The sequence below is a fragment of the Cyprinodon tularosa genome, unplaced genomic scaffold, assembly GCF_016077235.1.
Source record: "Cyprinodon tularosa strain WSP-4 unplaced genomic scaffold, ASM1607723v1 ctg142, whole genome shotgun sequence".
Taxonomy (NCBI): domain Eukaryota; kingdom Metazoa; phylum Chordata; class Actinopteri; order Cyprinodontiformes; family Cyprinodontidae; genus Cyprinodon; species Cyprinodon tularosa.
In genome coordinates this window covers 84636-109192 of record NW_024038243.1, presented here as the reverse complement: position 1 = coordinate 109192, position 24557 = coordinate 84636, and the positions used below count along the sequence as shown (strand labels likewise).

The following is a 24557-nucleotide window of genomic DNA, read 5'->3' as shown; positions in this document are numbered from 1 at the left end:
TGAATGTTTAACTTCAGGGACCTTAAAGAAAAGCTAAGACTATGTAAATCAGATTTATTTAAACTAGCAAATAAAGATAAAAAAAATGAAAATGTAGTATGCTGATTGATTGAAAAGCACTATATGTTTTGGCTCAAAAACAAGCATGTGTTTATTTGAGCATAGAAAAATTAACAAATCTTTCCTCATTTCTCATGTAGACATGAGAGATTTCATTTTTTACATTTTATGAACTGGATTCCCTTTTCTTCAGAGGATAGACACATTGGCTGAATATGTTTTAGAGCTGATTATTTGAAGCTTATATTTCATATATATAATTAAAACAACTTTGAACAAAGCAGGGCAATGGTTCATAATTTGATATACCAAAAGCCACCTTCAGCTGTGAACTAAAAGAGAAGAAATTTCAATGTTACTTTAATTCAAGCGTTATGTTGTTCAAATTGACAATTACACTCACCGGCCACTTTATTAGGTACCCCATGCTAGTAACGGGTTGGACCCCCTTTTGCCTTCAGAACTGCCTCAATTCTTGGTGGCATAGATTCAACAAGGTGCTGGAAGCATTCCTCAGGGAGTTTGGTCCATATTGACATGATGGCATCACACAGTTGCCGCAGATTTGTCGGCTGCACATCCATGATGCAAATCTCCTGTTCCACCACATCCCAAAGATGCTCTATTGGATTGAGATCTGGTGACTGTGGAGGCCATTTGAGTACAGTGAACTCATTGTCATGTTCAAGAAACCAGTCTGAGATGATTCCAGCTTTATGACATGGCGCATTATCCTGCTGAAAGTAGCCATCAGAAGTTGGGTACATTGTGGTCATAAAGGGATGGACATGGTCAGCAACAATACTCAAGTAGGCTGTGGCGTTGCAACGATGCTCAATTGGTACCAAGGGGCCCAAAGAGTGCCAAGAAAATATTCCCCACACCATGACACCACCACCACCAGCCTGAACCGTTGATACAAGGCAGGATGGATCCATGCTTTCATGTTGTTGATGCCAAATTCTGACCCTACCATCCGAATGTCGCAGCAGAAATCGAGACTCATCAGACCAGGCAACGTTTTTCCAATCTTCTATTGTCCAATATCGATGAGCTTGTGCAAATTGTAGCCTCAGTTTCCTGTTATTAGCTGAAAGGAGTGGCACCCGGTGTGGTCTTCTGCTGCTGTAGCCCATCTGCCTCAAAGTTCGATGTACTGTGCGTTCAGAGATGCTCTTCTGCCCACCTTGGTTGTAACGGGTGGTTATTTGAGTCACTGTTGCCCTTCTATCAGCTCCAACCAGTCTGGCCATTCTCCTCTGACCTCTGGCATCAACAAGGCATTTCCGCCCACAGAACTGCCGCTCACTGGATGTTTTTTCTTTTTCGGACCATTCTCCGTAAACGCTAGAGATGGTTGTGCGTGAAAATCCCAGTAGATCAGCAGTTTCTGAAATACTCAGACCAGCCCTTCTGGCACCAACAATCATGCCACGTTCAAAGTCACTCAAATCACCTTTCTTCCCCATACTGATGCTCGCTTTTAACTGCAGGAGATTGTCTTGACCATGTCTACATGCCTAAATGCACGGAGTTGCCGCCATGTGATTGGCTGCTTAGAAATTAAGTGTTAACGAGCAGTTGGACAGGTGTACCTAATAAAGTGGCTGGTGAGTGTATGTTTCCTGTTTGAAACTGTTACCGTAATTTTCGGACTATAAGCGGCAACTTTTTCCCCATTTTTCGACCTTGCGGTTTACATAACAGTGCGGCTTATCCATGGACCTTTACAGCTAACGGCCACTAGGGTAATACCTAAATCTATGGATTTTACCATGTTGACCTCACATTTGCTTCAACAAACAAGTACGGTAGCCGCACGCGCGGGAATGCGGAGGTCCTCCGGAAGCAGACTTCTCGACGGTGAGAAAGACGGACATTAAACATAAAAAACCTGCGGCTTATAGTCCGGTGCAGCTTGTATACAAATCATGCAATTTAGCTTCTGCGGCTTATATTCAGGTGCGGCTAATAGTTGGAAAATTATGGTAGTTTCATTTGACCTAAAATCTAAAAATATCTTATCATGAAAAAATAACTGTAAGAACAGTTTTTAAATAAATATCTAACTGAAGTCAAAGGTGATTGTGTTGGATGACATCAGGAGTGACTGGCTGATCATTTATTGGCTGATGAAATTATTTATTTTACAAAAAGCAACGTGGCCTACCAGCTTCAGAAGAAAATAAACAGCCAAAGCATTTAATGGGAATGTGGGGGGTGTACTTCCCCATTATAGTAAGGGCAAATATTGAGAGTATCATAATATGTAAGGATTTCACTTTAAGAGGAGTTCACATTAAGTTCGGTCTTTGAACCAAAGGTTCAGTGTAAAAAAGCAACAACAAAAAACTTAAAAGTTTTTAATTTCTTTCACAATTTACAAAACAAACCTTGACTTTCTTTTTTTGCCAGTCATGAGATTCTTCCTTCAGGATCTGAACCCAACTAGTAGCTTGACGGGTTAAATTGTCCTTAGGTGTTGGTATGGATGCATGGCTGTTTATCGTGTAATGTTTCCATTCTTGGCTGGGTTTAAAAATCATTGTTTGAGTTTGACAGTCAGCACCCAGAAGCCTTTGCTTCCCCCATTTTTTGACTGGATTTAATGTGTTGAGATTTATCAATGTCATTTATTTATTTATTTGTTTGTTTAAAGAGACAGCAGATGGGTCAAGAAAAGAACAAACAACTTAACTACTTGCCATAATTAGTATCTGTCCAGGATAGATGTGTGCGCTACCTGGGACTTTAAAAGGCACCAGAGGGCCTTCGCTGTCCTCTTCTTCTCCTTCCTCATCATTCTGGTTGTTCTGGTTGTCCTCATTTTCCATCTCGTCACAGGACTCCAGCCGGCAACGCCCAACGAATCCCTGCTCAGCTGCATTCATCCCGTTCTCTAAGCCCCGCCTCCCCAGTGCTCGGGCGGCGGAGTCTGAGTCCCCGTTGGTGATGCAGTTGACCCGGGTCTCTGTGGTATTAATAAGCCGCTGTCTCTAAATAAATCACAACAGGAAAAACAAAATGTTGCTGATGCTCAGAAATAACCAGTTTTTCATCCTGTAAATAAAATAAAAAACTCTGATAACATTAAGACGCTCAGCTCCGATTTGTTTAGACTAGCTGGAAATATGGAGTGAATTTTGTTTAATAATTTTTGAAAATAAAAATACATTATGTAAATGGTAATATGAAAAACTCCAATCCAAAAATCAAACTTTAAAAAACTTATTTTAAACTCAACTTTAAAGTCCTCTTCGATTTTTTCTTTATTGTTGTTGTTTTTTTTATTCAATTATTGTTTAACAGATTCTTTTCAGAGTGCATTTTACAGATAACATTCTATTCACTTCTGGAGGTGGGCTTTCCTATGGACTGAGGAGCAAAGACACATTTCTATTGGTCTGCAGGACTTTAGCAACAACATTTTATAATCTATAAAACACAATTTGTAAAGAACAAACTTCCTAAAACACAATCTGAAAAAGAGAGATAAAAATATACGATTTGAAAATCCTAAATCTAAAAATCATTGAAAAAATTAAAGCTTGATGAAATACAATTTTAAAACATAAAAGGAAAAAAAATGTGAAAAAATGTAATAATAGGAAGAAAATTGTTTTAAAAAACTAAAATTTGAGAAAACAGAAAAGTTCCTCTCAAAACCTTTATTTGATTAAACCGTTTTTTCTAAGTTTCTTTTCTGGATTGCATTTCTTTTGAATTTCCATTTGCAAAATAAGTTCTATGCTTGCAGCAATAATGGGACAAAATTCACACCATATTTTAGCTACAACATTTTGTGATCTATAAAATGGCAAATGCAGTTCATGAAGACCAAAGACAAAAAAAAAACAATGTCCAAAATTTAACATCTGTAAAAAAAAAAAAAAAAATCCAAAAAGATCTATTATATTTGAACAAAGAAAATATTAAAAATGAATAATACAAACGATAAAATCTAAGACAGCAGCAAAGAAAAAAGTAAACCTTATTTGGATTAGGATGTTTTTGAAGTTTGATTTCTGAGCTGAATTTTGTCATTCTTACATTTACAGAATATTTTCTTAGCTCACAATGATAATGTGTCAAAATTCACTCCATAAACTAGTAAACACACGGTGGAAGGATTTCTATATTTGAATAGATTCTGTTTGCATGATTAGTCAAAATGGCCGTACCTCATTGATAAGCATACGGGAGGCCATGGTGAGGCGAGTTCTGGGGGAGAAATGACTGGTGATCATGATCCTCATGCCGGCCTCAGAGAAAGACAGCTGGTGTGGGTATGCAGAGAGCAGCTCATCCACCATCAGCACCGACGGTGTACAGTGGAAGTTAGCTGGAGAGGAAAAGGTTTGTCAGAGCAATAATCAATAATCCCTGAAGTCCATTTTGTCTGTTTTCTATAACCTGGAGTCGTTTGTTTTTCTCACACATTTAATCTCTGATGCCTGTCAAATCTAAGAGGAATGTTTTTTTGGAATGTTTAGCCACTTAAATCTTATCTTTGAATCAGTCCATCACAATTATGCTTGTAAGGAATGGACGTGAAGTTTTTAATGCATAATGTACTATATTACAAAGTTGACCCAACCCATATCATGACCCCTCCTCCATCATGCTTCAAGTTAATGCGAGGTATTTCAGAAAAAGTAGTTTTTTCTTTGCATTGGATGCTTTGGGATAAAATTGTGGTTGTCCATTAGAGATTGACCGATCAGGTATCAATATCTGTCCTGATATCGAATAAAGGCTAGATGGAGTGTCCCCGATCAAAGGAGGCAAATTGTGTCCATTTCTATGAAAAATTAGGTTAGTTTAAAAATCTCTGAGACAGCAGGGACTGTATCCCTTTATAGGCACCCAGGTTTGATTAAAAGGTTATTATTAGCATTATATGCCTACACAGAAAGATCAAAATTCAGTCTATTATAATAAAATAAGTCTGTATGTTCCAAGTGTCTGTCCTCATTGTGTTTAGATGAACCTGTTTGAGCCTAAATAGAACCTCAGCATCAGGTGCAGAGCTGACATCAGACATGCAGCCATCTGCTGGCAGTACTGCTGAACTACCAGAAGCCAGGTTGGGGCTATAGATAGGGCTACTAAATAAGTCCAGACCGTGCTGGAACGCCTGGAACAACAGCTCTGAGGATAGGGTTTAAAGCATTGCTAACACCAGTAGCACTGTTAGCAAGGGCCGTTTCTCAATATGTGTACTTGTGCGCTCTCATGTGCTCGTAAAACGTCATCAGCCTCCCCTAGTACTGTTCTAATTCACTAGAAAAGTAGGCCGAGAATGGATGAAGTCCCAGGATTTTGTTCTCACCCCTCCCTCATGTTTGAGCCCTTGCCTCGCAACGCTGCCAGTTCTGTTAGCTCTACGCCTGCTGAAGACACAGACGTCCATCCCCGTGAACAACTGACAGATGACTGTTGATGTGATTGGCCGAATTTAGGTGTTCAGCCTGACGTATAACTAACTGGCCTGCATAAAATAATGAAATAAACCCTACAGATTAAGACAGGATTTTTTTTTTTTTAAAGAAATTTTCAAACTTTCGGGACAATATGGTCTGATAAAGAGTACATTTATATACATGTTTAAGCCAGAATGATTTGACATTTAAATATGACTTCCCTATGACTTTAAGCATCACTATATGGCCCATTTACTGATTTAATGCATATTTCAAAATGTTTTTCTGAAGTTGAGAGGATTGCGGCAACCAGCGGAGCTCTGAGGCTAACCTCAGCCAGGTCTAACGTTTGCTCGTCTGCAGCAGCCCTCTCTCTGCATAGATTATTTTCTGCGTCACCCAGAGGTCAACTATCCCCCCATTAAGCTCTGAATGGAACCAAATGATCTAGCAGACTTTTTCAGTGCTACTTCAGATTTGGTTTTTAAGAAAGAATGATTTTTATTCACGGCCGATGACATCATAATCCCAATAGTAGCATACAATAAGCTCATTCAACCTTGTCCTTCTCTTTTGTTAAACACTATAAAAAGAGAAATAAAATATTTATATTTAAAACATCCTCATTAAGAACAAGTGGAATCAAATTAACATTGTTTGCTTGTATACACAAACTTTGCAAATAGAGCAGCTTGTTTCTGATTCATAAATCTTTAAAATAAAGGTTAAATTATACTTATGCACTCAAATCAGATGTATTATTTGTCTTTTCAACAAGCTCCTCCCACATACTAGCAGGACACTACTAGTTAAAGCAGTACAAAACTGCATCCTTAGCCCCCAGCATTAGCATTATGATTCACTCCAACTTCAGCGAAGATTTAAGGACCTCTGGTACCTTTCTTGAGGAGAACTGCAGTCGCATCATATGAGACATTATCATCCAGATCCGTGCTTCCCGTCAGCCCGTTCGCCAGGTTCCCAGAGCCCTTCTTTCTTTGGCTGAAGTACCGATGAGCCTTTCCGTTGAACCTGAGAACAACATGATCAGTTAAAAACAGAAAACAACTTGGAGAGACTTTGTGTTGTTCTAATGTGACTTATGATGGTGAAGGTTCTTAGTCATCACGGACATAGTCTGGGTTAATCATTTGGGTCCACCCAATCCAAATAGGTGGACCCCTTCATCTGCTCCAATTTGCATGTTTTACGAAACAAAAACAAGGCTTTATTGGGCTACTGAATAAAACCTTGAACTGAACACTATTTCTGACATCTTGAACTGAAAAGCTTCCCTGATGGGAAGCAAAATGTCTTCAAACTTGGAAGCAAAGTCCAGTGGATTGTTTTTAATTTTATTTTTCTAATGTGACTCACTTCATGATGAGGATGTAGACAGCGTACATGAGGATCAGTACCAGCGATTCCCACCTGCAACCACAACAGTTATTTAGAGCTTTACAAACCCTCCTTATATGTACTTCTGGTTGCAGTGTAAATCATACGCACCAGCACACTTTCTCATCATAGATGAACTAAGCAGGGAAGACAAGGGGACAACAATGGGACATCTTAGCATCTGAATTATAGTCATGGTCATAGAAACCATATAGTATTGTTTAAAGGTATAATACTTATAAATACATTTCTGTAAGAGACAAAGGATCCAAGTTATATTTAAAATGATCTTATTTTAGTTTTTATCAGTTTGGAAAAGATGAATCCCTCTTTTATTGAATTATTTTCCAGTCAAAGGACTATGGAATGAATATTATTCCATTATTGGTAATAGCAAAAAGAGAGAAACAGGCTTGGAGAGAAACTTTCTTGTTTACTCAGTTTTAATTTTTTTTTATTTGTCAGATTTTAATATTTAATTAATCTTATATTTTATTGTTTGTTTTTTTTTTTTACAGATTATGTTTTTCAAAGTTTTCTATTTCAGATCGATTTTTACAAATTGTATTCTTTTACATACAGACCAATAGAAATTAGTCTTTACTACACACTCCAGAGGAAAGCAAACCCCTTCCCAGTAGCGAATAGAATGTGATATAAAACAAACCAGTTAAAAAAGGAAATTTGAAAAACTCAATCTGGATCTCAACTCAATCTCTTTGTTTAAATATATAATCTGCAAAAAAAAAGAAATACATTTAAAATAAAATCATGGGGAAAAAAATTGGAAAATGACTCAAAAACACACCAAAGTTACTCTAAAAATATTTTCAGAACAAGAAATTTGTCAACATTCCATTTTCAAATCGCTTTTTTAAAATTTTCATTCAAACAACTTGTTCTTTGCTTTCAACAATAATGGAATAAAACTCCCTCCGTACATAGGGGACAGACAGTAAAGAAACAGTTTCCTCCATGATGCTTCCATAATAATAAAACCTCTCACCACAATCAGCGCTATGATGGAAAAAGTGTAATAGATGGAATCTCTGAGCAGAGCCCAATGAGACAGTTTCACCGCCTGCAAAATAAAAAAAAAACATAAAGTAGCATTTAACACACAGAAAGGCTCTTTAAACCTTGTGTTATTCATCCTCTGGGTATTTCAATCACAGCTCATGGTTCAGGTTTGACACTTTTATTCTTAAATTAGAACTTTAAACCAACTTTTAAAGTCAACATAGAGATATTTACTGTATATTTTCAATAAACATATAAAAATGGATGATTTTTTTGTGCTGTGGGAAAAAAAAAAAAAAAAAAAACAGACAATAAATGCAATCTCTAAGTTTCTGGGAAACTAACCAGTACTTTTGTAGGAGAACCTGCATGATCTGGAAAAAAGAAGAAGGAAGGATCGATGCAGACGGATGAACTAAGGAACGAACGGATGGATCTTTGTTACCTAAAGCACTTTAATTTTGAAGGGGGGTTAAAATCAGTGCTGTTCTGTGATATCTTGATACCTATTGTAGACTCTGTGCATCTAGAGACGTTCTTTCATGTGGTTTTTACTGTCATTACTGCTGCAAGCAACAACAAAAAAATTAAAAATGATTTCTAGAAATAAAACTTTGAAAAACATTTTCATGAAAATAGGTTTTGGAAGAACTTTGCTGTTTTCTCTGATTCTTTTTTTTTTTTTCAAATTTCTCTGTTTTCGATTTGAGTTTTACAAATAGCAATCTTTTTTAAGCGGCTTATTACAGATGATGTAAATGTCATTGCAAACGTCCATGCAGACCAATAGAAATGCATCTTTACTGCTCACTACAGAGGAAAGCCCTCCCAAAGAAGTGAATACTGTAGATCTAGAAGTTATGGAAAATGTCATTTTAAAAGAACGCAATTCGTAAATCTTAAAAAGAGAAATCAGAAGGTTTAACATTTGAAAAGATATTTTTTAATAATTTGAAAAAAAAAAAGGAAAATTTTCTATCAAAACCATTTTGATTCAGAAGTTTTTCAAAGATTAATATCTTGGTTGTAGTTTTTTATTTCCATTTTAAAAACATGCTCTTTGCTTGCAGCACTAATGGAAGAACAGGTGTAGAAACATACTGGAACAGAGCGTGTTTAAGGATCGCCTCCTCACCTGATGGCTCTCTGCACACAGTTTGTAGTGAAAATAGGCTGGGTATGAAATCCCAGCAAGCAGGTGAGGCGTTCTTAGAAAGCCTCCTGCAAGCACAGCAGTGATGTTCTGGGTTTGTTTGGGGAGTTGTCTGTTTTCTGTTCAGGAACTGCTGTTTGAAGCTGAGCTGGGAATATTTCTCCTTTTTAAATGGTTTCCATGAAACAATAGAATAAAAAGGAACAAAATTATTGTTGGACTCAGACATAGATGTTTTTCTTATTATATATTGTCTGTTTGAAACTAATGTTTATGTGAAAAAAGTATTCTGTTTATGAATGTTTTAGAAATAAAACTTTTATTTAAATCAGAACCAGCTCAAAACCTGCAGGTTCTAAAGAACAACCAGTTTAAACTGCAGGCTCTGTGAACCCAACTGGAAAAACTTGCAACGAACTCGTAAATTCTGGTTTTGAACCCGTAAATTACAGGAAAAAAAGCAATATCTGTGAATAAAACTGGGGAAAGCAACCTGAAAGGTACATTAATTTGAATATAAGCCCCAATGTTCCATAACGAGCTCCTTCAGTTGGAGAAAAAAATGCAGCTTTTGACTATAACTTTATTTCTAAAGTAACATATTAGATCAGGAGTAACCAGTTAAAAATCAGCGGGGTCCGAGTAAAGAAAATCATCAACCACTAAAGGTCTGGAGACATTTTTAATTATAATCTGTTACTTTAAACATAATTTAAAACTGAAATAATTTGCAGGTGTTTATGCATCTTTTTAAATAAAAAAAAGTTTAAAAAAAAAATTTAAAATTTTTCAACTTTAAAATCTAAATTGTTTTTGAAGTAGAGAACAACAATTGTTCAGTTTGGTATATAGACAATTTCCTGACTCACTTTTTTATAAAAACACCTGAACTGACATTTTGTTATTTTATTTTTTTCTGTCTTAATGAGAGCAGTGGGCTTTAGGCTGCCCTGCAAGGCTTTAAACCTGGGTTTGAATGAAGACAAAGCCGTTCTGAAGCACATATCAAGGAGCTGATTTTGAGTCTGGATCCATATTTATTTTTGATTCTGTTCATGGTGGAGAATCCTGCTTCACAGCAGCAGGTTGATAGCCTGGGTGCCATTCCGAACTTAGTCCCGCCCACAACATTTGAGGTCAGGAAGTTCAGTCTGGCATTGCTCAACAGTAGCGCGAGTATGCTCGCACAATATCTGACGGGCCAATCAAATTTTTAGGGCGGGCTTTATACGATGATGGACAGATGATCAACAGTAACGTAATCAACCACGTCACCAAAGCGCGCTTGGGTGACAACAACAATGGCTGCCGCTGGAGAGTTGAGGTGTGTAGATTCTGCTATTAGGTCTGTTCTAGAAGATATCGACAGCAAATTAATTTTAAAAGAGGAACAGAGAAACGCGATCAAGGCTCATCTTCTTATTTTAGGCGTGCAACTGCACGCTTTGATTTTTGTTGACAACAACTATGCATCGTTTAACATACGTCACGCACTCCGTTGCTCTTATTGGTTGTAGGTCTATCCAATTGAGTGCAGAGGCATTTTTTTTCCTGGTTCTTTCGAAACACGCCCCATAATCACAGCTCTATGGAGCAGTATCAGACTCATTTTCTGACTAGAACTGAGTAGGACTACGTCAGGCTAGCAGGTTGAGCCAAACATCCTCTAAATGTTCAGGGTCATCTTTGAGCACCATTTCACTTTTCTTTAACCAGTTCACCACAGTTCTTCCAGCAGTCCACACTTTCTCTGCTCTCTTTTTCTCATCATGTTCCCCTTCTTTCCCATTGCCCGGCTTGCCACAGGTTTGTCTGCTGTGTCTAAAAGTAGCAGCAGCAGCAACCCAGACTGACAGCAGCTCATTGGATCATTTGGATCACGTGCAGCCCAGTGCCGGAGGCTCAGGAGGGCTTTACCGTATTAACAGGAGAAGCGGCGCAAGTCAAGTTACAACATGTGGTAATTTCTGAATGTTTTAAATCAGGTTGGGTCCGGATCCGGTCTGCTAATTTGTGACCTCTGCTCTAGACAATCTGTAAATTTAGATGGAAGGTGATCTGAATGCCATCTTAGGACAGTAAGTCATAACTTTAGAGTTCTGGTGGTTAATCATATCGCAAGAAATCATACATCAATTGATTATAAAGATTGATCTTTTTTAATAACGTTGGATGGATTTTTTTTTTTGCATACTGATTTATTGAGATGATTACAAGTAAATCTTCAGTATCCAAACATTTTTTTACACAAGAAATGAAAATAAAGAGCAGGTATAAAATGTGTTATGTTTTCTCTAAATGATAAGGTAACAGAGGGGACTTTGTTACTCTTGTTATATCTGCTGGGGTAATCCATACAACACACTATTAAAGCACTTTAACATGCAGGCACCAGCTTTGCACTTCAAGCATAGATTTGCACATTAGTAACCATTTGCAGAGAATATGTTTTAATTATTTATTGATTATCTATTGAGCGTCTTATTGGGCAGCATGTAGCCTTTTGTTTTACACTGCAAAAAACAATCCTAAAATGAGAAAAACATTCTTAAAATAAGTCTATTTACCCTTAATCTGAGGGGGTAAATGGTACGATCTGCAAATGGAATGAGTGTATTTAGCCTTAATCAGATATTATGCACTTGAAATAAGAGACTGCTGTTGTTTTTTCTTATTTTAAATGTCTAATTCCATTGGCAAAGTGTCTCACTTACTTGCTCAATTCAAGACAAATGCACTTAAATTAAGAGAGATTTACTTATTTAGATTAGCATTTTTTGTAGTGTAGCCACTGCACAGCTGCTCCTAAAAGTCAGGTGGCTGCTTGAGAAGAAAAATTGTAGTTAAAACGTTAAGGTCTACTGAAAATGGGATCACTTATCTGTGTCCTTTCCAGAGTGTTTGGTCTAAATATCCCCTGCACTGCAAAAGCTGATCTAAATGTGCATTTGGCCTCAATTTGGGCAGGAAGACAAGATAATCTGCGATTAGAATGAGCATTTCTGGCCTTAAAATAATATCAATTGATATTAAGCCCATGAAATATGATAATGGAGGTCTTTGTTTTGTTTTTTTGTTTTTTTCTGGAGTTTAAAATAGAGCTGCAACTAATTATTTTGTTAACTGATTAATCTATCAATTATGTTTTTGAAGAATCGATTAATAATCGGAGGCAAAGAAGATTTTTTTTTTTATGAAATGAAACCAGGTGAAACTAAAACTTTTCCACTTAAGAAGTTCTGGATAGAGCATATTGGCAGATAAAAAGGTTTTTTATCTTAAATGCAAAATATTTACATTTTTTTTTTACAATTTTGATATATTGCTGCTCAAAAAGGGACATTCTGTCAGCTAAAGGCATTATTTAGAGTCTCTATACTCCTGTTAACAATTAATCAATTAGTAAATCAGTTAACAATAGTTTTAATCATAGATTAATCCAATTAATTGTTTCAGCCCTAGTTTAAACATAAATGTTTAAACATAAACTCTCTTAAAATAAGTGTATTTACCCTTAATCTAAGCAGGAAAATAAGATTATCTCCCAATGGAATGAGCATTTTTACCCTTAGAATTAAAATAATTACATAGATATTGTGCACTGGAAATAAGAGACTGTAGTTGTTTTTCTGTTACTTCAAATGTAAATTGTCTTATTCCATATGCAACATGTCTCCCTTATCTGCTCAATTTAAGAATAAATTATAAAATGGATAAAAATTGACTTATTTAGAGTAAAATCTTTTGTTGAGGGTAACATCCACCTGCTACTGAATCACGGGTGTGTCGATGTATTTATTGACCCTATGCTCCACCAGAACACGGGAGCACACGATGAAGAGAATAAATCTCCCACATGCAGCTTCAGAGGATTGAACAGTAACATTTTGAACCCACCACTCCCAGGTGGGGAAATGGGAGGTTGAAGAAGAACATAATAATAAAGCCTGTTTGTGCTTCTTTAGCACTTTATTGCACAGTAGAGTCCCTGAAGAGGAACTAGAAACATTTATCCAAGGCCAGCAAACAGCAGGGAAGAACACGGCCTGGATCTGAAGTGGATTTTTCACACCCCATCATTCCCAGCTTCACTAGATGTTCATTATAACCTCAGCACAACTACAAATAAAGGGTTAAACCACCATTTGAAGTTCATCATACATACTTTTTAAAAGCAGGAACTTATCCTTTTTTCATAAATAGATCGCCCTTATTATGTCTTATGATTACATAAATAAAACCTTAGATGAGCAAAATCATGCAGATTTACAGGGTCTGTGTTGATATGATCAAAACTGTGCTGAAATGCAGAAACAGTTGAAAACAAAACTGGTTCTTTATAGAGATTTTCGGAACAAAAGACAACCTGCTGCTAATCAAATGACCAGCAGAGCGTTTGTACGTTTTAGGAGCTCAAAGGATGCAGTTTTCTGCTCTGGAATATTCTGGAAAATATTATTTTAATGAAATGGGAAGATGCGGGATGGATGGAGCGTGAGATTGACAGATGGATCGGTGCAGCGTCGGCAGTTATGCGGTCGATGTATAGGACCGTCGCAGTGAAGTGGGAGCTGAGTTGGGGGAAAAGCTCTCGATTTACCAATCGATCTACATTTCCACCCTCACCTTTGGTCATGAGATCTGTGTAATGACCGAAAGGACAAGATTTCGAATACACCCTTCAACATCGAATGAGGAGCTCAGTTATCCGGGAGGAGCTCGGAGTAGAGCCCTTGCTCCTTCATGTCGAAAGGACCAAGCTGAGGTGGCTTAGGTGTTTTTTCCAGAGGCCTCCGGATCGCCTCCCTCGGGATGTGTTCCAGGCATGTCCCTTTGGGAGGAGGCCTCATGGAAAAACACTCTGAAGGGCTGGCCTGTAACCTCTGGGTCCCCTCAGAGCAGCTGGAGGAAGTGTGCGTGGATCGGGAAGTCTGGCCATCTTTGCTTAGACTGCTGCCTCCCCGACCCAGCCCCAGATAAAGTGGTGTAAGATGGATGGATGGATGGATGGATTGGAAAATGGAAAGAAATCTGATGAAGAAACTGTTATATCTTTTTAATCTGCCAATAATAGTAGGGTGTTTTGTAAATATATTCAGATATCAAACAAGTCTCTCTTGAAAAGTTGTTGGATCTCAGTGAGATTCCCTGAATAAATAAAGGTTCAACAAAATCTTAAAAACATAAATTGACCTTTTCATTCAATATGGCAGCCTGTCTTCCCACAACTGCATATTTTATTACGTTCTCCACTGGGTGCTGAAAGCCGTAGCCTTATATGGAATAATTGGGGCGGTAATTATGCAGATATGCAATTCTCACAAATGCACGCTCACAAACCCACAGGTGGACTGTATCAGTTTTATTAGGATCATTTACTAAAGTTGAGCATGTTAATCTGATATGGCCAATTGTGGGAGAAAAAGTAAGAAAAGTTTACGCAAGAATACAAAAATGTTGTCGCATGAGGCCCAACGAACCCCAAAACAACTTTAGTCCAGTTAAAGTTCAGACCTCAGCCTGATTGAAACTTTCAAAGATTTTTCCAAGGACAAAAGTCTGTAAACATCAATAAAATGAAACCACAGTAAAAAGAAGATTGGTTTAAAATGTCCCCCCAGCTGATAAAAGTCATACAGAGAAAACCACCTGAGAGTTACTAGTGTCACAGTCTTGGTTTTCCATTTGTTGTCCTCTGCTGCCCTCTTGTGTCCTCTTTCCCTAGCTCTGTTTTCTGCTCTGTCCTCACCTGTTTTCAATCCTCTTGTTAGCCCTCTCTTTGTCTCTGTCCCCTTTAAAGGCCCTCCCTCTTCAGTTCCTGTTTGCTGGATCCTCGTCTAACGTCTGTCTGCTTACCTTGTCTCTCCCTGGCTCCTAGAGTTTGGTTTTCCCCTGATGTCTCCTTGGTTCTGGTTCGTTGTTATTTCTGTTGGATTTTTTGATTCCTGCCTCAGTTCCTGTGAACCTCATTAAACCCACCTAAATTCACCTCTGCCTACTTGCCTCTGCATTTGGGTCCTCAAACCAACACCAAATCCTGACAACCAGAGAAGAAAGTTACCCGATATACACAGAGAAAATAGAAACAGCAATTTGAAGAAAAAAAAAAAAGGGGTGATTCTATGTTTATTTTTTTTTTTATTGAAAATGATGAAACACTTTTTTCTGCATTGAAAATGCCTCTTTCAAACCATCCCATAAGAAACTCTGTTAACCTAACACTTCCTGCTTTAACATGTCTGACCACCTGCAGAGGCACATGGATGAAGACTGCAACATTTTGTGTTTGCATGGCTCAGTGTTTAAATGTGAGATCAGGCCAGCAGACACACTGTGTAAATGCCACCAGGTCATCTATGAGATCATACCTGGCCAGCGAAGAAGCCACACACACCGATGATGCAGAGAATGTTGAAGACGGCCGAGCCTACGATTGTCCCAACACCCACGTCACCTTTGGTGATGAACACGCCTGGGGAAGAAACAAACAAAAAATCATGGAAGGAGAAAAAAATCTTCACAGGCTGGAGTCCTCTATTTCATATTACCGACACAGCAAGTAAAGAAGTTCAACAAATTCTTGTTAATTTTTGTTATAGTGTCTAGAAATAGATATTGGTGGTTTCTTGCAAAAAGAAAGTTCTAACAAGAATTTAGGGTTATAGTGAGTAGAAATATTCAATAATAAGAACCAGTATGCTTACACAGAGGAAGCAGGAAATTAAGCATAGACAGAGGACCAGGGAAAGAAATGGGAATGAAAAGCAAGGAAATCAGTAATAAGGAAAATGACAACTATGAAACTTGCTTATCTGTGTGTTCAGCACTTTATCACTAAAATAAAAAAAAAGCAATTAATTCTGATTGTGCACCATGGGCACCATGGAAGATGAGGAACAGCAGAGACCAATGTCGACATCTCAAGTCTCCCTGAAGTTCTGGGAGTCTCCTCGATATAGATAATTGATAAATCATCCCGGATTTTATGTTAGGTGGTGTTTCTTTAATGCGATTGAGAGTGTGCAGGCAATACAATAATTCGTGCACCATGTGCGGATTAGAACTACTTCGATTGCGTAAGAGTAATATAGGGAGGGAACCTAACAGAAAATATTTTAAGATACAGAAAAAACTGAGAAGAAATTTGACAATGAGATGACCTAAAATACATAACATAAATAGGGAGAGAAAATGAAGACATTTGCAGAAACCCAAAAACTTAAACACCCAAAGCTGACAAGAATAACGATAAAGATGTTATAGTTAGAGGGACTTATATTTGGGTATTGCTTTTCTTCTGTGCTTCAATTGCCTTGTTTTTTGTTTCATATTTTTGTTTTTTGTGTATTTTAATATAAAGGAAATAATGGAGTGACAACATGTGCAGAGGATTCAGCGGATTCTGGACTACAGGTGCTGGTCATAAAATTAGAATATCATGAAAAAGTAGATTGATTTCAGTAATTCCATTTAAAAAGTGAAACTTGTATATTATATTCATACATTACATACAAACTCATATATTTCAGATGTTTATTTTGTTTAATTTTGATGATTACAAATGACAACAAATGAAAATCTCAAATTCATCATATCAGAAAATTAGAATATTACTGAAGACCAATAAAAACAAAGGATTTATAGAAATGTTGGCCAACTGAAAAGTATGAACATGAAAAGTATGAGCATGTACAGCACTCAGTATTTAGTTGGGCCTCCTTTGGCCTGTATTACTGCAGCAATGCGGCGTGGCATGGAGTCGATCAGTCTGTGGCACTGCTCAGGTGTTATGATAGCCCAGGTTGCTCTAATAGTGGCTTTTAGCTCTTCTGAATTGTTGGGTCTGGTGTATTGCATCTTCTTCTTCACAATACCCCATAGATTTTCTATGGGGTTAAGGTCAGGAGAGTTTGCTGGCCAATTAAGAACAGGGATACCATGGTCCTTCAACCAGGTACTGGTAGCTTTGGCACTGTGCAGGTGCCAAGTCCTGTTGGAAAATGAAATCTGCATCTCCAAAAAGTTGGTCAGCTGCAGGAAGCATGAAGTGCTCTAAAACTTCCTGGTATGTGGCTGCGTTGACCCTGGACCTCAGAAAACACAATGGACCAACACCAGCAGATGACATGGCACCCCAAACCATCACTGACTGTGGAAACTTTACACTGGACTTCAAGCAACGTGGATGAAGTGCCTCTCTTCTTTTCCTCCAGACTCTGGGACCTTGATTTCCAAAGGAAATGCAAAATTTACTTTCATCAGAGAACATGACTTTGGACCACTCACCAGCAGTCCAGTCCTGTTTCTCTTTAGCCCAGGCAAGACGCTTCTGACGCTGTCTGTGGTTCAAGAGTGGCTTGACACAAGGAATGCGACAGCAGAAACCCATGTCTTTCATACGTCTGTGTGTGGTGGTTCTTGAAGCACTCACTCCAGCTGCAGTCCACTCTTTGTGAATCTCCCCCACATTTTTGAATGGGTTTTGTTTCACAATCCTCTCCAGGGTGCGGTTATCTCTCTTGCTTGTACACTTTTTTCGACCACATCTTTTCCTTCCCTTCGCCTCTCTATTAATGTGCTTGGACACTGAGCTCTGTGAACAGCCAGCCTCTTTAGCGATGACCTTTTGTGTCTTGCCCTCCTTGTGCAAGGTGTCGATGGTCGTCTTTTGGACAACTGTCAAGTCAGCAGTCTTCCCCATGATTGTGTAGCCTATAGAACTAGACTGAAAGACCATTTAAAGGCTTTTGCAGGTGGTTTGAGTTAATTAGCTGATTAGAGTGTGGCACCAGGGGCCATCAATTTTGAACCTTTTCACAATATTCTAATTTTCTGATATGATGAATTTGAGATTTTCATTTGTTGTCATTTGTAATCATCAAAATTAAACAAAATAAACATCTGAAATATATGAGTTTGTATGTAATGTATGAATATAATATACAAGTTTCACTTTTTAAATGGAATTACTGAAATCAATCTACTTTTTCATGATATTCTAATTTTATGACCAGCACCTGTATATTACTATATTATAATTAAAAAACACAGAAGAACAGTTCTTCCTAATCCCTTAAACAGCTTATTTGTACACTTTTATATGTAGACAGCATTCTACCAAATGTCCACACAAGCAATAAATACTTCTACGAGCAGCTTTCCATCATAGACGTTCATAAACTGCTCCTCATACGCATGTTTCACATGTTACATCCGCAAACGGATTACAACGGGGCCCCTTTTGTCACTTTTAAGAAGTTACCCACTGGACAAAGCACGCCGCCTGTGATTGGCTACTTTCAGGATTCTTGAGGCTTCTCACATAGAGTTGGAAGTTGATAAGCAAAGTCATCATTTTATATAACATTGTCTGAATGAATACTAGATTAGCCACTCGTACTTCTCCACATTAAGGAAAATAAAACACCAACAGGGATGCGCCGTTAAATAATGTGCTGTCATGGCAAGGCATATAATAGGAAAACACCAGACTAAATTAAACAGACCTTAAGTCAGTCTGGGAAGACTCAGACTCTCTGGTCTTAAACAGACTGGACCAATCACATAGAAGGAGTTGGGAGTTCATGTTTGGACCAGATTTACACGTGGTGCAAAAACACTTCTCTTTAACCATAACAGTTAAGATCAAAGCTGCAAAAAAGGGTTTTAATGAGCTTATTTTTTGATGCGTCAAATGAGCTGGATATATCTTCAGAACTCAACTGCCTGCTTTAAGAGCTTTCCATTCTAAAGCCCAACATTTTTGCATCTGATCCATATTTATCTGATTGGTTCTAACATGTTTTCACTGACTGTTGATCCCGCCACTCCTTTCCAGACTGAGGCAGCATGTTTTCGTTCTATCAGTCTTGCTGGTCAGGCTCGTCTTAATGTGTCTCTGAAGATTCAGGTGTGAGTCCGACACTACGCCCAGATTTACAGCCTGACTGGTGATTCCTAAATGGATTAATGCTAACTTTTGAACAATATTCTTTGGTCCAAAACGTATTACTTTTGTTTTTATTCAGCTAAAGACAAATTTGTCCAATCCATGTGTGGATTTCTTTTATTTATTTATTTATTGTACATTGTAATATACACCTCTGTGTCATCTGCATAGGTATGGTAACATATCTTGTTGTTTATTACAGTCTCCGTTACGCGGTTAGATATTGGAGATGTAGATAGTGAATAGGAGGGGACCTAAGATTGACACTTGGGGTATGCCATATATGATTATTTTGGTCTCTGATTTAAAATTCCCTGACACAAAAAAGTCCCCGTCCCTCAAGTAGGATTTAAACCAGTCTAGTGCTGGAGCAGAAAGGCTGAGTTTTTGAGGTGCTTAAAGGAGAAGTTCGGTTTTTTACACTTTAAGCCCATTTTCTGTAGTGTCCAGGATGAAATCGAATGATCGACACCAAAATTTTGACAATTGCTCCTGTCTCTGCTTTTTGGCTCATTTAGAATCACCCCCTGGATGCTTTAGAATGGCTAGCATAGAGCATGTCCGATAATGTCCTTAAAACAACCTTAAACGTTCTTTTTTTAAAATATGCTACTCACCGGGTCGTCAGCGCTGTTCAATGACGTTCCAAAAAAAGTTTCGTAAAGAAAAAACGTTCCTGTAGTGTTTTATTTAGCATTTTGTAAATCCCATTGAGTTCTGTAGGAATAGTCAATATTCCGCTGCCACCGGAAACGGAAATGGGGCCTGTTTACACAGTTGTAGTCTTTTCGCTTCACTCTGTGTACTCCGACGTCGAGGTGCTAACGTCTCTGTTAAACACTTTAAAAAACTCTGAAAATGGAATACGAAAGGTGGATTCTTGATTCTCGACGTCAGAGTACACAGAGTGAAGCGAAAAGACTACAACTGTGTAAACAGGCCCCATTTCCGTTTCCGGTGGCAGCGGAATATTGACTATTCCTACAGAACTCAATGGGATTTACAAAATGCTAAATAAAACACTACAGGAACGTTTTTTCTTCACGAAACTTTTTTTGGAACGTCATTGAACAGCGCTGACGCCACGGTGAGTAGCATATTTTTAAAAAAGAACGTTTAAGGTTGTTTTAAGGACATTATCGGACATGCTCTATGCTAGCCATTCTAAAGCAGCCAGGGGTTGATTCTAAATGAGCCAAAAAGCAGAGACAGGAGCAATTGTCAAACTTTTGGTGTCGATCATTCGATTTCATCCTGGACACTACAGAAAATGGGCTTAAAGTGTAAAAAACCGAACTTCTCCTTTAAGGGTGGTTTCTGTACTGTGATAAACAGAAGTCTAAAATACATCTAAGTAGCTGATCATTAAGGAAAGCGTTTAACAGCTGAAACAGCTTGTTTTAATAATCTCACAGATAGAGGAGAGGTCTGAGCCGTAGTTCTGCGGTAGCAGCTCGTGCTAAATGCTTTTTTTAACAGCATTTTACTAATCGCCATTTTTCAGACATTCGGGAAAGAGGTATATTGAGTATTTGAGTTGAATTAGACGTTTATGACAGGCAGAACATTTGCTAAGGTAAGTTAGGGGTAAAACATCCAGAAGGCAGTGGCAAGAGGTGAGCTGATTTATGATTTTTTTTCTATGACTTTGACATTTATATGGTGAAACAGGAAAAACTTCTGAAAATCAGTTTGAGTTTAAAACAACATTAGAACTTGACTTGATATGAATGTTCAGACTGTCCCTGGTCCCTGCCTGACCCTAACCCTCCATCATTGTATCTGTGGAAATCCATCACTTCCTTCACTGATCACCACATTACGCTGTAACCACAGTCATCACAAAGATACACTGAGAGACAATCATTAATAACACAAATGTTATATTGATATATTTATAGCACTGCAGGTGATGAGTGGTGACAAAGGTTTTCCAGAGCAATCCAGCAGGTTCTGCTGTAATAACACTGTTTCTGAGTGTGACGCATCAGGCTTAGAAACTTCACACCATCAGTAACACTCCAGAGCTAATTATATAATTACGTCAATAAAGATTTCAAGTGTTGATGACACAATATTGACATTTTCTGGTATTTTATGTAGACCACGTTAATGCTGATGATCAATGTAATGACCATTCAAAGGATTCTAGCGTCAGGAATCAATGTTAGGGTCTCTGGGGTTTTATAAGGAGGAGAAAGATCGCCTATCTTCACTTGATTACCCCAATGATATTCCTGGGGTTCAGTTTGCAAAGCCTGCTGAGTCAAACCCCTACAGATCCATGCTAGCTTCCCTTCATCTCTCAAACCAACCAGAAAGTTCAACTGACTTTCTGCAGGGCTCTTCCTTGTTTCCAGATTCTTGTTGCTTTTGGAAATAAAACATTCAAATTCACTGGTTCTCCATATGGGTCAACACTAGGGGTGGAACGGTTCACAAAATCCACGGTTCGGTTCGGTTCAGTTCACGGTTTCGTGGTCACGGTTTTCGGTTCGGTATATGTTGATTGTTAGGAAAATCTATTATGTCTTGTATAGTCAGGACAAAACTGAAAGAAAAAAGCAGTCTGACATTTGATACATCACTGTGACAGTCTTAGGTTAAAAGTAGGTGAGATTTTGGCATTGCAAGAGAGGAGACAGTGCTGGTACAACATGTGCTTAATTTATTTGGCAAACAATTTGCCAACGGTCCCACTGGGATGATGTCTCCGCAGGTGAGCTGACATGTTGGTCATGTTGCTGTTAGCATAAACAAAACGTGTTGCACAATGCTTGCACACTGTTGCACTTTTATCCACAACTTTCTTTCCGCCGTCATCATAGGTCACTCTAAATGCAAAGCGCTCCCATACAGCAGACCTATAAAGTGCTGCTGGCGCGTCTTCCAACTCCTGTTCTTTCCTACTCGCCATACCCACACAATTCTCCACAACAACTGATTTTTTTCTGCTACACCTGGCTAAGCTGCGTCGCTTCTTCTTCTTCTTGTTTACTACTGGTGGTTGGCTTTGGTCGCAGTACCGCCACCTTCTGCTCTGGAGTGTACACGCTTCGCCTATGAGAAAATGGAGCAGCGCATGAACCGAACGCAACACACGCGAATCGTGTGTTTTAAACGTTTGTGGTTTAAAGTCGTAGGGAAACGGCTGTTCCAAACGTTGCATTTCCGAATTCTCCCACTATGAACAGCGGTAACATGCAAGATGAGGAGAGTTTTGTGTCGGAGGTCGTGGAAGTGTTTCCTCCGTCATACATTTTTTATTTAAAGGAGTAAAGCGGTGACGAAGATGTTGTGGAAGAGGACGCCAGGGCGGCAGAAGCTTGGTTTGGTGTAGAAGGCTTACAGCCGTACATGTTTGAGCCCTTGCCTCGCAACGCTGCCAGTTCTGTTAGCTCTACGCCTGCCAAAGACACAGACGTCCATCCCCGTGAACACTGGGAAAGGAAATTATTCTTATTTCAACCATTGCGTATATCAGCTGCGACATATGAATCAAGATCAATGACAAATTTGATTGACAGATGACCGTTGATATAATATTGGCCGAATTTCGGTGTTCAGGCTGACCTAAAACTAACTGGCCTGCATAAGAGAATAAAAAAAACAACACAGATTTTAAGACAGGATTTTTTTACTTTTTTAAATAGAAATTTTCAAAATTTTGGGACAATATGGTCTGATAAAGAGCACATTTATATACATGTTTAAGCAAGAATGATTTCAATATGATGGAGATATCCCTACGACTTTAAACAGAAGGTACAAAGGAGTTGATGCTGTTTTTTTTTGGGGGGGGGGGGGGGGGGTTTATCGAGTTTGGGGGGTTTCACATTGCTTTTAGACTACCTGAGCTTAAACTGGCTGATGGTTCAACCACACAAACCAATTCCAAACTAGATGTTCTGGTGCAAACATCAATGTTTACATCCATTTCTGTTACAGCATGTTGAGCTAGCACCAACAGTGTTCTCCCTCTGAAGTCAACAAACAGAGATGGGTTTTTACTAGCTATAAATGAGAGTGCTGCTATGGAGCTACTAAATATGTCATGGTTTTGGTTTTGTTCACGTTTTATTTTGAGTTTTCATTGGTGTTATTTTGATCTTTGTGTTCTAGGTATTTTGATTGTATTTGAGTTCTTGGATATTTCCTTTCTGCCCTCTTGTGTCATTCTCCTTTTCCCTAGCTCCCTTCTTGCCTCCACTGTTCACACCTGCTCCCATTCTGCTAATTAGCCTGGTCTATGTTTCTCTCTCCCATATATTCTCCTCTCTTTTTCACTCTTTGCTGGTTTGTCATCATGACTTTGTCCCCTTCTTGTTGTGAGTATTCATGGTTTTGAGCATTTTTGTGGATTTATATTTTTTTATTTTTGCTTCTATTACCCTTTTTATTATTAAACATTCAACTAACCACCTCAAGCTTGTGTCTGCATTTGAATCCTGTCAAACCTCCACCCCCACTGTGACAGTGCAAACCAGCCAGAAATGGACCCAGCAGACTTGGACTTAGTTTTCGTGACAAAATGTAGGATATTTGTCCCTGTTAAATTCACAATAATAACTCTGAATAACTTGTTATGTCCTGCTGCATAATTTTAATGCAAAATTGTATGAAATTAATATCACGTCATCAACACTATAAAGTAATGTGTATTGTGGAGTGTGTTTGCAGTCCATGAAGGTTTGGATCTGTCGTTACCGATAATGGAGGTGAAGAGCTCTGGAGCCGAGCTGCCAGCTGCCATGAAGGTAGCTCCTGCCACATCCTCACTCAGATCGAGCCGCTGAGGGAAAACAGAGCAAATAAGAGACTTTAGGAAGCAGTAGCTACAGCTGAGCACCTAACTCCAACTGAAACATAATCACATGTCATCAGTTTTCATTATGGGTTTTTTTTTCAATCACGCTGGAAGCTGAACAAAGCTAGGTGGTGGGACTTCAACTCTTCTGCATTTAAACCATCAAGAATTTGTTGATAAATTTCTCCTTATTAAACAGGTGTAAGGCAAATGTTCTGTCACCTCTATAATGGGTTTTTTCTAAATGAGTTGTGATATAATAGTAAGTTGTATCAGGTGCAGGTGAGAAACCAGCATCCACACTATTTAGCAGTACAGTGACTTAGACTACCCAAAAGGCAATGTGGGATTTACAGGGATTAAAGCAAAAGAAAGTCCTGAGTGTGAACTTTTTCGACACAGGCAAAGGCCATGTCAGGAGGGTGTGGGATCAGAGATTGCATGAATGATTGAAGACTAAATTTGACTTTTGAAAATCCAATACCAAAACAAAAAAGAGTACATTTGGTCCCACTTTGAATTAGTTGTGGGACCAAATGAACTCTCAAAGTGTTACTTTACCACTGCAACATTTACTGCACAAAAGATGGCAAAAGTGCATCTATATCTAGTATGAATGAGAGTTTGTGTTCGGCGAGGAAAGCACACACCCTAATTTTAACTTGCATACATTGTCAGTTATCGATGCTGGTATATCAGCTGTTGCCGTAGCTACCGGCAAATGTGTAGTGTGTGCGGCCACACGAA

General features: G+C 38.4%; 1 protein-coding gene across 2 annotated transcripts in view; it reads right to left on the bottom strand.

Moving 5' to 3' along the window:
• The window catches only part of slc24a3 (solute carrier family 24 member 3), an 88327-nt gene that overhangs the window by 4652 nt on the left and 59118 nt on the right, over positions 1–24557 (bottom strand). For both annotated transcript variants that reach the window (XM_038278552.1, XM_038278551.1), the window contains 8 exons: positions 23711–23795; positions 15423–15526; positions 7888–7962; positions 6993–7018; positions 6861–6914; positions 6382–6515; positions 4242–4402; positions 2804–3056 (listed from right to left, as the gene is read on the bottom strand). In XM_038278552.1, coding sequence (XP_038134480.1) covers positions 2804–3056; positions 4242–4402; positions 6382–6515; positions 6861–6914; positions 6993–7018; positions 7888–7962; positions 15423–15526; positions 23711–23795 — 892 coding nt within the window. The remainder of the gene's footprint in view (positions 1–2803; positions 3057–4241; positions 4403–6381; positions 6516–6860; positions 6915–6992; positions 7019–7887; positions 7963–15422; positions 15527–23710; positions 23796–24557) is intronic.